We start from the raw sequence: 14,158 nt of genomic DNA on the forward strand, positions 1-14,158 counted from the left end.
CGAGTTTTGAGGGGCAAAGAAACGAAATGGCAGAAATCAGCCACCAAACTTTCGGTATTTCCGTAGGTGTGGCAAACAACGAAACGTTCTCATATAAGGATTTACATGTATGACATAAAATGAAGAAAATAACAGTTTACATAGTAAAGAATTTCAGCAATCAAACAATCAACTACCGCCATCTTGTTTCACATAACCAATCGTGTTTGTACATTTTTATTCATTACCAAGAATATTTTACAGCTTTTACTTCTTTTTAATGTGTTTTTTAAGTTTTTACAGTAACTTTATAGATAAAATAGTGGCGAATATATTCGAATATAGCCCTGTTATTGTTATGTTTACAAATATCCATGGTAATTTTTTTTTTGAAAATTTAAAAGAAGTAGTTTTTGAGGGTTTAAGTATTTTACAAAAGTTTTCATGCCTCCAGAAAAAAGAAAAAATTTTTCAAAAAAACCCCGCTTTAAAAAAATGAAAAAAAATTTTAAAGAAAAAAAAAAATTTAAAAAAATTTCAAAATTAAATTTAAATGATTAAACAATTTTTCTAAATAAAATTAACGGGGTTTATGCTTTTAAATCACCCATTTTTGGGTTAATAATGTATTTATTTTGTTTAATTAATAGTTTCCCGAAATGCACACAAAGACTAAATTACACAAGAACATGTACACATTGATTTTTAATTGGAGGAATGGAGCATCGTTCGTTGCAATATAATTCTAATCAAATTTGTTTTCCTTATATCCCCAACCTGCCAATATCACATATTAATGCGTAGTAAAACATAGTAGAACTTGTTGCTGTGATGTTCAGTAGTTTTGAGGATTTAAAGAAGGATTGACACTAAAACTAAACGTATAACTTGTAAGTGAATAAACTTTTATATGTACATGTAGATGATCAATTTAACATTGTGATACTTGAAAGTATACTACATTTCGTTAAGCTAACTATAACTTTGAATAGTTTAAACATTAAGTACTTAAAACATGGAAATGTTTAGACACACGTGCATATTTTGTCCAAATACGCCATGTTTGAATATGATCATGTGTGTTATGATAGTGCTGTATAAATCTATATTGTACCGTTTTCTCCGAGGTGGATATCGTCAAATTCCACAATTTAATAAGGTGGGAAACCAACAAATTTTACTATATATTAGGTTTCAGGAAGTTTTGAAAAGTCATTTATGTACACTTAGAACGAAAAAAAATAAAAAAAAAATTTTATAACTTTTAAAAGGGAAGGGTTTTTTTATGAAAAAGCTCGCCCTTTGAAAAATTTTTAAATGTTTAACTGTTTAAAGCGACGTAAGGTTTTAAAAACAAATGTCTTTCTTTTACTTGAAATACATATAAATTTTATGTACAATTTTTTAAAGGAAATTTTTTTCCGGGTTTATCACCCTAGTTCGAAAATTTAAATTAAGTATCGGAAGTAAAATCGTTTTTTTATCAAAAATAAACCATATGCATAAGATTTTTACTGTGTGTTTACTTTCAGAAAGTCGATTTTTTTAATTTTGTTTATAGGATTAAATTTTTCCCTTTAAGTAAATTTTCTTTGACTTTTTTTCTTGATAGATAAAAGGAACAAAAAAAAAAACACGGGAAAAAAAGAAAATAAAAAATAAAACTTTGTAACCTATCAATGCTTCGTTCATTTTGCATTCTTATATGGCAATACCATTGTCATTGTTGCCAAGGTATCGGGGTGAGATCCGCCTCCACAATTTCCAAATTTGGACAGTTTTACCAAATTTGGTAAAGGGTGTATTGTATAAGCTTTAAATCATGTGAAACAAGCCTAGATAATAGCTTACTGGTTTATAATGGAGTTGAATATGTAACACGTAAAATGTGTTTTTTTCTGATATGTTTGAAAATAAAAAATAAAAATATTTGTAAATGATTATCTGGACTGACATTATTTAGGATGAAAGTTGGTATTTTGAGAGACAGAAAGATGCTTATTTCTTTATTTTCATTGTATGGGACTGTACTCCGGAAATGATGGTGTTCTGAAACAATATAAAGTCGAAGAAAATAACCGGAAGTAATAAAACATTGATGTCTCAGCTCATGACACTGACTGGCTTTGATTTTTATATGACCTTTAACTCATTCCAGATACGAAATACATTGTATATCAACAAAAAATCTGGATTTTATGTACTTTCAAAATAAAATTAAAAAAAAAATATTGCGCACGGCAACATGAGTCCTAAATAAACGATATAATGCAGTTTCCCTCATGTATCAATCACTCACGTCATGTGATACGCCAAGTGGTCTTGTGAATCACAATGGTTTGTAATGTACTTATATTCAAACTATTAGTATTTACAAAAGTCAAGACGTAATTAAATCCGGCAACGAATATTAAACTGTTATCCTACAGTTTTTTTGTGTGTTTGTTTGTTTGTTTTTTTGTTGTTGTTGTTGTTTTTTAAGTAGATGCAATGTTTCGATTTTTGGGACACAGATGATTTTAAGGGAAAAAATTTTTGGGGCAATTTGGGGGTATGAATTTTGGGGTGTAAAAATACCGGGATATCCCAAGTTTCTTTATCAAAATCTTATAGAAAATAAGCCCTTTAGGGGCCCCGTCTGTTATTTAAAAAACCACAAAAAATTTTGGGTGAAAGGGTGGGTTTCGGGTGATTTTAAGATCAACGTTTTTAACATTTCTTCAAGTTTCCCAAATTCTTGAACGATTTATTAAAATTTCCAAAATTAAATTTAATACATGATTTAACATTTTGGGTTTTACTGACACCAAATCAAATTTCCTTAAAAAAGGGAAAAATACTGAACAAATTTTAAATTTAAAGCATTTTTTTTTTAAAGTCTTCTTCGGGGTTTTTCCACACTTTATATTTGGGAATCCGATTAAAAAACAAAAGGGAGGTTTTAAAATCATTTATTTTGGTTCAGAAATTTTTTCCTTTAATGACATAACTGATTACAATAAAAGCCACTTTTGCGCCTTTACGTGTGAATGGACTGTCTACCAGAAGTAAAGAAGAAACACATTTTTATGGCATGGTTAAAGAAAGGCTCATTCACATTTATGACAGTTTCAAGTCAGGCAAGGTGTAAACTCAGTTTCTTCTTTACTTTTCTTCTTTTAATGTCAGATATCATACCTTATATAAATGTATTCCGCCTTTATTTAAAGAAATGTCAGCGAATTTTTAAATAAATATTAAAGGATGACGTAAGCGTACCGAAAATATGCAGTGGCCACCTCAACGAGTACTATTATCTTTTTATCGGACCGCTATATTAAGTGACTAAAACATGACTTCTGAATGTTATTTGAACATTTACTTTAACTTTTGTTGCGAAAGATCGCGTTCGAAATTTTCTTTCCATGTGGAACTTTTACTATTTTATTATATGAAAGTGAGGTATAAGCTAAGCAATTGTACTTCGGGCATAATATCATGTGCATTTTAGTAAACACAAATTATAATCAGCTCCAATACATCTCAGCCTGCAACTTAGGTCTATTTAATGTTTGCGGATTGACTGACTGACTGACTATTTGGTACGTACAATGCAAGGAGGCACTCAATAATGTGTTCTAGCTATTGTACAAACAGTATCATATCACACTACAGACATGCAAGCATCAGAAAGGGAGGGAGCAGGGTAGCAGTATGGTAGAAACATCGTAAGGAATTGCAAGGGTAGATAGGGATAGGTACGGGGAGTGAAAAATGTTTAATGTATTAATTTTGTAAAAAAAAAAGAAAAAAAGAATTTATTTTAGACTCTTGCAATTCATTTAATTATTTCATCATTTGATTATTTTATTAATTTCAAACGAATATTCAATTTAGTATATTACTTTTTCCAGGCATTCGAATACAGATCAAAGGAGTGTTTGCTAAAATAGCCACTTGTGGAGCTTGTTCGACCTTTGTCTCCTATTGAAATTGGTTGTTTTTACCCGGTCCTTATTTATAATATATAATCACTTAATCTATTAACGTTCTAGCGATTTCTCTGCAATTCTTTAAATGAAAAATAGAATTTAAGAAATATAATAAAAATTTTATCTCACTTATATCTTCTTGTCCATCTTGCAGTAAATATGGCGTTTTCCCGCCAATATGGAACCTCTAAGTTCTAAGAGCTAAGACCTAAGTTCTAAGATCTAAGTCCTAAGATCTAATATCTAAGTTCTAACTTCTATCTCAAAACGGCCTCAATGGGCTTCCGTAGAAAACAGTTAACCACGAAAACAAAAAGTCAAAACGTATCGTGTTTTTACATTATGTATGTCGTGTCTTTGCGCTGCCACATTGGCGGGATAAGTGACGAAAACTCCATTTTCAACGTCATTCGCGGTTTCAATCTTTTGTCTTTTTGAAAAAGAATTAGATGCATTTCCAAAACTGCAATCAAAAATTGTGCCTGTGTTTGTAAAAGATAGGGAAATTTGCTCTGCATCTCATAATTTGGTGATAAGCAATTGTGATAAGTAATATAATTGCACGCACCTGATGGTTCCATTAAACCACTGCACGGGTTTCTCGTGCTTGATCAGATCTTGAAGTATTCTCAGCGGTTCAAACACGTAGAATACATTATTATTCTGTTGTAGAATATCCCCCGTCACTGAAGACCCACTTCTCATGTATGTTAATATGACCACACCGGTATAATTGCCTCCTGTGTTAGAAAAAACAATATTTAAGATTGTAGCAGACAACAAAAACAACTTCACCGAGGTTTTTGGGACAAGACATTTTTCGAATATCCATATACCCTTTGATGTAGATCTGCACCAGAAACTTTTTTTAAGATGATTTGGGAAATCGTCGCTCATCCTGTTTTAATAGGTATGTCACAGTTTAAAACTGTCACTAATTAGGGGAGATAGTTTATAAGCCGCCGAAAAGCTCAGTCGGTAAAGCTGCGGTAAGGTATTCTTAGGGTCCCGGTTCAAGTCCCTGTCAGGCTGCACATTTTTCTCACCCTGTGACAGCTCTAACGTGAACGTGTTATTCTCTTTTCTTTAATTATTTATGTGCGTTAACCCTAACCACCCTAAATATTTTAAATGCACTTTCCCACCTATCAAGCTCGACAAAACCTTTCATATTTCTGAAAAGTGAACATTGTAGCAGACAACAATCATACAACACTGATCTTGACCTGACACAGGTCGCATGAGTGTCCACCATCAGACTAATGGTTTAATAACTGAAACACAAATTGTTTTGTTTTTTAAAGCATCCTCTTAATAATAAGAATAAGAATTTCACGTGACTGTATAGTTTTTGAAAAAGTAATAGTAAATGAACCGCGTCACGACAAAACCAACGTAATGTGTTTGCGATCAGCATGGATCCAGACCAGCCTGCGCATCCGCGCAGTATGATATCAAGATCCATGCTGTTCGCTTACAAACCCTAGTAGAGAAACTGATAGCGAACAGCATGGATCTTGCTCAGACTGCGCCGGTCATAGTTATTAACTCTAAAATCTTTTATGTTTTATTGATTTACCAACAAAATGTCTAGAATGACATCTTTTTCGGCTAGTCTGGTTTTCGCCCATGCTGTAAATTTAATAAGATTTATACATGTATTTTATAAGTGACAACGAATATAAAAGAACACACAAAGAATTGTAACTGAATTTTCTATAAACAAACACAATTTATGTATTTCGAGAAAAAGCCTTTAAACGGAGAAAAAATCTTGATTTCCATTCAAAAATACATAATCACTATAATTGTAGATTCACTAATTGCAAAAAAGCAACAGAAGCAAAGGATGGTTCAGGCAATTGGCAAGTAAGTAAGGTAACTCCAATAAAAGCTTTTGTTGTGTAAGATGTAATTTTATTTCATCTCTTGAACTTTAAAAACAGTATTCTCACTCGTGGCTACGCCACTCGTTAGAATACTGTTTTTAAAGCCCACTCGATGAAATAAAATTTCATCTTACACACAAACAAACAAATATCCTCTATGTAATTACTTTCAAAAGTACTTTTAGAGTGCACAGTTGGGTTATTTACGTTTGTTTTCTGATAATTAGTGTCTTTCGTATGGTGGCTGAATTTTGCCATTTCGTGTCTTTGTGTCTTCACCGCTATAAAGTCGAAGGCAAAGACACGAAGTTATGTGTCCTCGTGCCTTTGCCTTGACAGTTGAAGACATGATAATTGGCCTATTCATTGAGTCTTTGTGCCCCCCCCCCCCTCGAAACTCGATTAGACACGATTTACTGACCATTTATCGTATCTTCGAGTTTCGCTTTTTGAGGCGAAGACATGACAACAAGACAAATATTGGGCGCCGATACGAATATTTCTACCGGTCGATATGATAATTACACAGAAGAAAATTGTATGTCTTCGCCCATTGAATATCGTTATTTTTCCTAAAATGTATCGTGTGTTCGTGTCAGCGTCCTCAAAAGTTGAAGGCAAAAACACGATACTAGTAATTGGTCAATTTATCGTGTCTCTGATTTTCAAGACGAAGACACAACAATAAATTAGCATAAGTAGTACAAGAAAATTATAATGTCACCGTGTCTTCGCCTTCGAGTTTTGAGGGGCGAAGAAACGAAATGGCAGAAATCAGCCACCATACTTTCGGTATTTCCGTAGGTGTGGCAAACAACTAAACGCTCTAGTTATAAGGATTTACATGTTTGACATAAAATGAAGAAAATAACAGTTTGCATAGTAAAGAATTTCAGCAATCAAACAATCAACTTCCGCCATCTTGTTTCACATAACCAATCGTGTTTGTACATTTTTATTCATTACCAAGAATATTTTACATCTTTTACTTCTTTTTAATGTGTTTTTCCGTTTTTACAGTAACTTTATAGATAAAATGGTGGCGAATATAGCCCTGTTATTGTTATATTTACAAATATCCGGAGTAATGTTTTTTGCAAATAAAAGTAGATTTCCATCGGCTAAGTATCTTATCTAAAGATTTCATGCCTCCAGATAAAGAAACAATTTCAAGAAAACCCGCTTTAAGAAAAATGTAATGAATTTTAAAGACAAGTAAAAAGTATTCACAATTCAATTAATGATTAACATATTACGTGAATGAAAAACCATTTGTTCCAGTATTTATCACCATATTTCTACTGCGTGAAATGTGTAAGTTACTTTCTTTGTTCACTTGACAAATTTAGCTTACATTTTCAATATTTCACAAAATAATCATGAGTCTGGAGGTATGCTGCTTTAATTACATCATCATGCCATTATTTTATATTTGTTAATAATGTATTTATGTTGCTTATTAATCAGATTGCGAAATGCACACAAAGACTAAATTACACAAGAATATGTACACATTGGTTTTTTTAATTGATGAATGGGGCATCTTTCGTTGCAATATAATTCTAATCAAATTTGTTTTCCTTATATCCCCAACCTTCCAATATCACATAAATGATGTATTAATGCGTAGTAAAACATAGTAGAACTTGTTGCTGTGATGTTCAGTAGTTTTGAGGATTTAAAGAAGGATTGACACTAAAACTAAACATATAACTTGTAAGTGAATAAACTTTTATATGTACATGTAGATGATCAATTTAACATTGTGATACTTGAAAGTATGCTACATTTCGTTAAGCTAACTATAACTTTGAATGTTTAGACATTAAGTACTTAAAACATGGAAATGTTTAAACACACGTGCATATTTTGTCCAAATACGCCATGTTTTAACATGATCATGTGTGTTATGATAGTGTTTTATAAATCTATATTGTACCGAGGTGGATATCGTCGATTTCCACAATTTAATAAGGTGGGAAACCAACATATTTTACTATGTATTAGGTTTCAGGAAGTTTCAGTCATTTATGTACACTTAGAAGCGAATAATAAAAACACAATATTATAACGTTTTAAAGAAAGTTTTTTTTATGATAAAGCTCGTCTTTTGAAGAAAGTTTAAATGTAAAGCTGTTTGAAAGCGATATAAGGATTATAACAAATGCTCTTTCATACTTGAAATACATATATAATTTTATGTACAACTTTGAAGAAATATATTTTTTCCTGGTTTATCAGCTAGTTCGTATTTAAACTACAGTGATCGGAAGTAAAATCGCTTTTTATCACAATAAACCATATGCATAAGATTGTACTGTGTGTGTACTTTCAGTAGTCGATATTTTTAATTGATATAGTGATTCATTTTGTACAAAGTGATTTTGCTATTGACTATTTCTTGATAGATAAAAGGAACAAAGAAAATAACACAGGAACAAAGAAAATAACAAATACACATTGTAACCTACTCAATGCTTCGTTCATTTTGCATTCTTATATGGCAATACCATTGTCATTGTTGCCAAGGTATCGGGATGAGATCCGCCTCCACAATTTCCAAATTTGGACAGTTTTACCAAATTTGGTAAAGGGTGTATTGTATAAGCTTTAAATCATTTGAAACAAGCCTAGATAATAGCCTACTGTTTTATAATGGAGTTGAATATGTAACACGTAAAATGTGTTTTTCTGATATGTTTGAAAATAAAAAATAAAAATAAAGATATTTGTAAATGATTGATTATCTGGACTGACATTATTTAGGATGAAAGTTGGTATTTTGAGTGACAGAAAGATGCTAATTTCTTTATTTTCATTGTATGGGACTGTACTCCGGAAATGATGGTGTTCTGAAACAATATAAAGTCGAAGAAAATAACCGGAAGTAATAAAACATTAATGTCTCAGCTCATGACACTGACTGGCTTTGATTTTTATATGACCTTTAACTCATTCAAGATACGAAATATATCAACAAAAAAGCTGAAATTTATGTACTTTCAAAATAAAATTTAAAAAAGAATATTGCACACGGCAACGTGAGTCCTAATAAAAAGATATAATACAGTTTCCTCATGTATAAATCACTCACTGAACCTTGTAAGTCATGTGATGTATACATGTGATGGATACGTCAAGTGGTCTTGTGAATCACAATGGTTTGTAATGTACTTGTATGTTCAAACTATTAGTATTTACAAAAGTCAAGACGTAATTAAATCCGGCAACGAATATCAAACGTACAAATGAAATAAACTGAAAATACTGTTATCCTACAAGTTTTGTGTGTGTTTGTTTTTTTTTTGTTGATGTTGTTGTTTGTTTCTTTCAAGTAGATGCAACGTGCGATTTTCGTATTACAGATGATTAAGGAATAAATTGTGGACAATTGGGATATGAATATGTATAAATCTCTTGGTACGAATTATGTGTGTAATATATTATCCGAAGAGTCTTTATCAAAATACATGTATAGAAAATAGCCCTGAGGGCCTCGTCATATTCATTATAGTAACCGAACAGTCAGCCCACAAACATTTTAAGCTGAAGGCTTGGGAGTTGCGCTGACTTGAAGTTCAACGTATTAACATTGCCTTTCAAGTTCCCCGAAGTTCTTGAAAACTATTTATTAAATTATACCACACTTAACTTTGAATTTACATGATTTAAAACATGTTAGTTTCTACGTGACACCAAAAATCAATTGCTAAAATGAAAATGTTACTGAACCATTTGTAAAGTCTTCTTCGCGGTCATTCCACACTTGATATTAGCAATCCGATTAAAAGCTAAATGCGGACGTTAATATCATCATTTGTGGTTCGAAATTATTCCTTTAATGGCATAACTGATGACAATAAAAGCCACTTTAATGCCTTTACGTGCGAATGGACTGTCTACCTACACACACTTGCATAAGTAAAGAAAGAACACATTTTATGGCATGGTTAAAGAAAGGTTCATTCACATTTATGACAGTTTCAAGTCAGGCAAGGTGTAAACTCAGTTTCTTCTTTACTTTTCTTCTTTTAATGTCAGATATCATACCTTATATAAATGTATTCCGCCTTTATTTAAAGAAATGTCAACGAATTTTTAAATAAACATTTAAAGGATGCCGTAAGCGTTCCGAAAATATGCAGTGTCCACCTCAACGAGTAATATTATCTTTTTATCGGACCGCTATATTTAGTGACTAAAACATGACTTCTGAATGTTATTTGAACATTTACTTTAACTTTTTTTGCGAAAGATCGCGTTCGAAATTTTCTTTCCATGTGGAACTTTTATTATTTTATTATATGAATCTGAGGTATAAGCTAAGCAATAGTACTTCGGACATAATTTTAGTAAACACAAATTATAATCAGCTCCAATATATCTCAGCCTGCAACTTAGGTCTATTTAATGTTTGCGTATTGACTGACTGGCTGACTAATCGGTACGTACAATGCAAGGAGGCACTCAATAATGTGTTCTAGCTATTGTACAAACAGTATCATATCACACTACAGACATGCAAGCATCAGAAAGGGAAGGAGAAGGGTAGCAGTATGGTAAAAACATCGTAAGGAATTACAAGGGTAGATAGGGATAGGTACGGGGAGTGATAAAATGTTAAATGTATTTGTAAAAAAAAAAGAGAAAAAAAACTTTTTTAGACTTTTGCAATTCATTTGACTATTTTATCATTTGATTATTTCATTAATTTCAAACGAATATTCAATTTAGAAAATTATTTTTCCAGGCATTCGAATACAGATTAAAGGAGTGTTTGTAATTCTGCTCCATAAGTGCATTTGAGAAATAACATCAAAAATGGCAGGTGGATCTTCAACACAGCGGGATGCATTTCCACTGACTAAAGCACAACGCTCAAAATGTGAAAGTCTTGGTATATTGATAGGCAAACCTAAACACAGACAATATGGTACTCTTGACTCACGTATAAAATCATATGAAAATGAAAATTGGATTAAAGATAAAATACCGGGGATAAAAGAACTAGCAGAGGCCGGACTTGTATATACAGGTGTTGCCGACTCAGTGAGGTGTTACTACTGTAGTATCGGTCTAAAAGACTGGCCGAAAGACGCTTGTCCCTGGGAACAGCATATAATAGCAAGTCCTGATTGCGGACACGTAGCTCAGTGCAAAGGTAAAGCTTATGTCAGAAAAATTCTAGGGGTAAACGATGAAGATTCGGATGTTGAAGTGGACGATTCAAATGGATTTGTCGATACTGTAAAAGAAGCTATTAAAAGAAACGAAGAAGCTGTAACTGCAGCAAAGCAGTATTATACTAACGAACATATCATTAATAAAGCGGTCAAATTGTTGATAAAAACTGATCGATTAAAAACCTTCTCTTCTGTTGAACTTATAGCTGCTATTGAAGAAGTTGAAAAAGAGTCTAAAAAGGGAAAACAAACAGAACAGTTGGCCAATAACTCGCAAGCAAAATCTGAAGATGTAGAAACTGACGGTAGTACGTCTGAGACAGATGAAGAAGATGAAGAAGAACTAAACAGACAATTGAAGGAGCCAATTACTTGCAAAATTTGTTTTAACGCTATTGCTTGCATAATAACATTGCCATGTAGCCATATGGTTAGCTGCCCCCAGTGTATACCAGCACTTACTAAATGTGCAGTCTGTGGGGTCGATATTAACGGAACAGTGCGTGCCATCATGGCCATTTAAATGCTTATACTGATTTGCTTGAAGTTATTTGCCTGGCACTCGTTACAAGCATTCAACGAGTTGTGATCAATTTAAATAAGTATACGGATTACCGGGTAGATTATTCAATCAGATCTTAGTTTAAGTCATCAAATTATTTTCCTTTGTTTATTTGTCCTCGACAAGCGATCTAGGATATAGCTACGACCTTCCTTTGAAATGAGAATGTACTTATATTCATATTGTTACTTTCATTCAAAACGTTTTGTACATAGAATTCGATGACAGGCAATTCGCAGTTTTGGTGAATAATTTGAGTGCTGTTGCTGTTTTTATATGTAATTATCATGAGAATGATAAATTTAGAATTTCATTGTTTAATATTAGGAAACAGTAATATCATAGGTGCCTACTCGCTACATATTAACGGTTGTGATAATAAGGGTGTTTTTATATCTGTGTCTAGTGAAACATCGCGTGTCACAGTTATCTCATGAAAACTGAAATTTTTACTTCTATTCATATTTAAAAATGCAAACAAATATGTTGATGTTTTTAGACTCGTTTTTGTGGGAGAGTACCTTTAAAGGTCAAGGTATTGAATTTTGCTTGATTTTTGGTATAATTGGGTATAATTTCTGTTATTTATGAATGTATTGTGTTCATACTTTAGCTTAACAATCTTTAGGGCATTGCTTTTAAAAGGATCGAACTCAATTTGACCTTGACTCGTAAATAACCTTGACTTTGAAGATCAAATTATTGTAATTTCACTGAAAGTAAATAATTATTTACTAGCAAATACAGATACAGCTTTAAAAATTGATATAATAATCTTTGACATAAGACGTTGAAGAAGATTTAATTGAACTTGACATTGACCTTAATTTGACATTGACACTAAATTTTGCTACAAATGGCCATTTATTTCGTTATTCGTTTATGAATTTGATTTGTTTGAGTTGATACATAGACAATCTTATCACTTATAACAATATTGACATGTTCTGTTATTAAAGTCTGGCTGACTTTGACCTTTAAATGACCTTCACCGTCAGTGTCAACTATTAAATTTATTTAAGTTCTTATTTTTTTTATTTCTTCGCGGATTTTACTTACACTTGGACAAAAGAATCTTTTTGACGAAATCCATATGCTGAAAAATTCATTTATTAAAAAGACTTTAATTTGACCTTGACCGGTCAGGCAACAAAGTCAAAATATTGAAGTTTGCTTTTGGATTTGATTTACTTTTGGCAAGAGAGCACATATGACAAAACCGACATGTTGAATTCTTCTGATATGACATTAACCTTTCATTTACTGTGATAGTCAAAGTCAAATCATTGAAATTTGCTTCAATTGTAAAAAGTACAAAGTTTGCTTGGATTGTAATAACTTCATTATTTACTTATGGATTTATTTTAATTCTTTTCTGGACAAAATAACACGAATTCTATTTTTTTTCTTCTTTTGCATTAATTGACCTTCTATTTTTTATATTTTTTTCCCATGATGTACAATTAAAATCTTAATTTTTATCTTAATTTCTTTATTTTCATTATGATCATTTTTGTACTTATAAATATTGATATTTAAAGAATGACAAGCATTCAATATAAATAATGAATGTTATGGTGGCTGATTTAGAACGCTTTTGTGCGCCGTGTTGTCGCTAGCGACAACAGGACAAAGCGTCAAACGACCCATTGTTAGACTTTCGTCTTGTCGTCCTGTGGCTAACGATAAACGCCAAAAGGCGCGTTGTCGTGCGGCGTGTTGTTGCGAAGTGGGTTCAATCAAAGGACTGGTTTATAAGCCAAGCGACAGTGCGACATTGTGACAACGCGCGGCACGACAACGCGCTGTTCGGCGTGCTTTGCCAGAGACAGGACGACAAGACGATAGCGCGACAACGCGACGTTTGGCGCTTTGTCGTATTGTCGCTAGCGACAAGACGAAAAGGTGATAACGACATAGCAACGCGCAATGTTCCAAATCAGCCACCATAGAATATTATCATTAATGACAATTGTGTCATTCCAAGGAGAGAGTTTCTAAAAATGTAAAATGTAATTTTATTGCGTATATTATGTTTGATTGAAGTAAATTATTGTTCCAACTATACTAACTCTTATGAAAAAACTGACATGATGGTTAATTCAAAGTGATGACTTGACCGTCAATGTCAAATTAGAATATGAAATTTGAGTTATATTTTGTACAAAGAAAACTTAGTTTTCCATGAGCATAGTACTGCAATATTCTTTCTCCCATATGTTAACCTTTAGAAGTAAAACAAGCTGGTTCTGGCCACGGTAGACGGTGTTTCTTTGTTAATCAAAGCATTTGATTTATTTGAATAAAATTTTTTATACAAGATTCAAACTAGTCTTTATCATCCATTACATTTGAGCCGCGTCACGACAAAACCAACATAGTGGGTTTGCGACCAGCATGGATCCAGACCAGCCTGCGCATCCGCGCAGTCTGATCAGGACCCATGCTGTTCGCTTACCAACTCTATTACAAGTGAAGAAACTGACAGCGTACAGCATGGATCCTGATCAGACTGCGCGGATGCGGATGCGCAGGCTGGTCTGGATCCATGCTGGTCGCAAACCCACTATGTTG

General features: G+C 32.6%; 1 protein-coding gene across 2 annotated transcripts; it reads left to right on the forward strand.

Moving 5' to 3' along the window:
- Positions 1 to 764: 764 nt before the first annotated feature.
- On the forward strand, positions 765 to 14,070 carry LOC132738940 (baculoviral IAP repeat-containing protein 2-like). Of its 2 annotated transcripts, none has more exons than XM_060726562.1 (2): positions 765 to 869; positions 10,590 to 14,070. In XM_060726562.1, exon 2 carries the CDS (start codon positions 10,661 to 10,663, stop codon positions 11,543 to 11,545), a length of 885 nt encoding a protein of 294 aa, XP_060582545.1. In that variant the 5' UTR covers positions 765 to 869; positions 10,590 to 10,660; the 3' UTR covers positions 11,546 to 14,070. The 2 variants fall into 2 exon arrangements, with proteins under 2 accessions (XP_060582545.1, XP_060582544.1); XM_060726561.1 differs by lacking the exon at positions 765 to 869 and adding an exon at positions 7,378 to 7,555.
- Positions 14,071 to 14,158: the final 88 nt, after the last annotated feature.

This window comes from Ruditapes philippinarum, unplaced genomic scaffold, assembly GCF_026571515.1.
Source record: "Ruditapes philippinarum isolate M1 unplaced genomic scaffold, ASM2657151v2 ctg3002_1_1_1_1, whole genome shotgun sequence".
Taxonomy (NCBI): domain Eukaryota; kingdom Metazoa; phylum Mollusca; class Bivalvia; order Venerida; family Veneridae; genus Ruditapes; species Ruditapes philippinarum.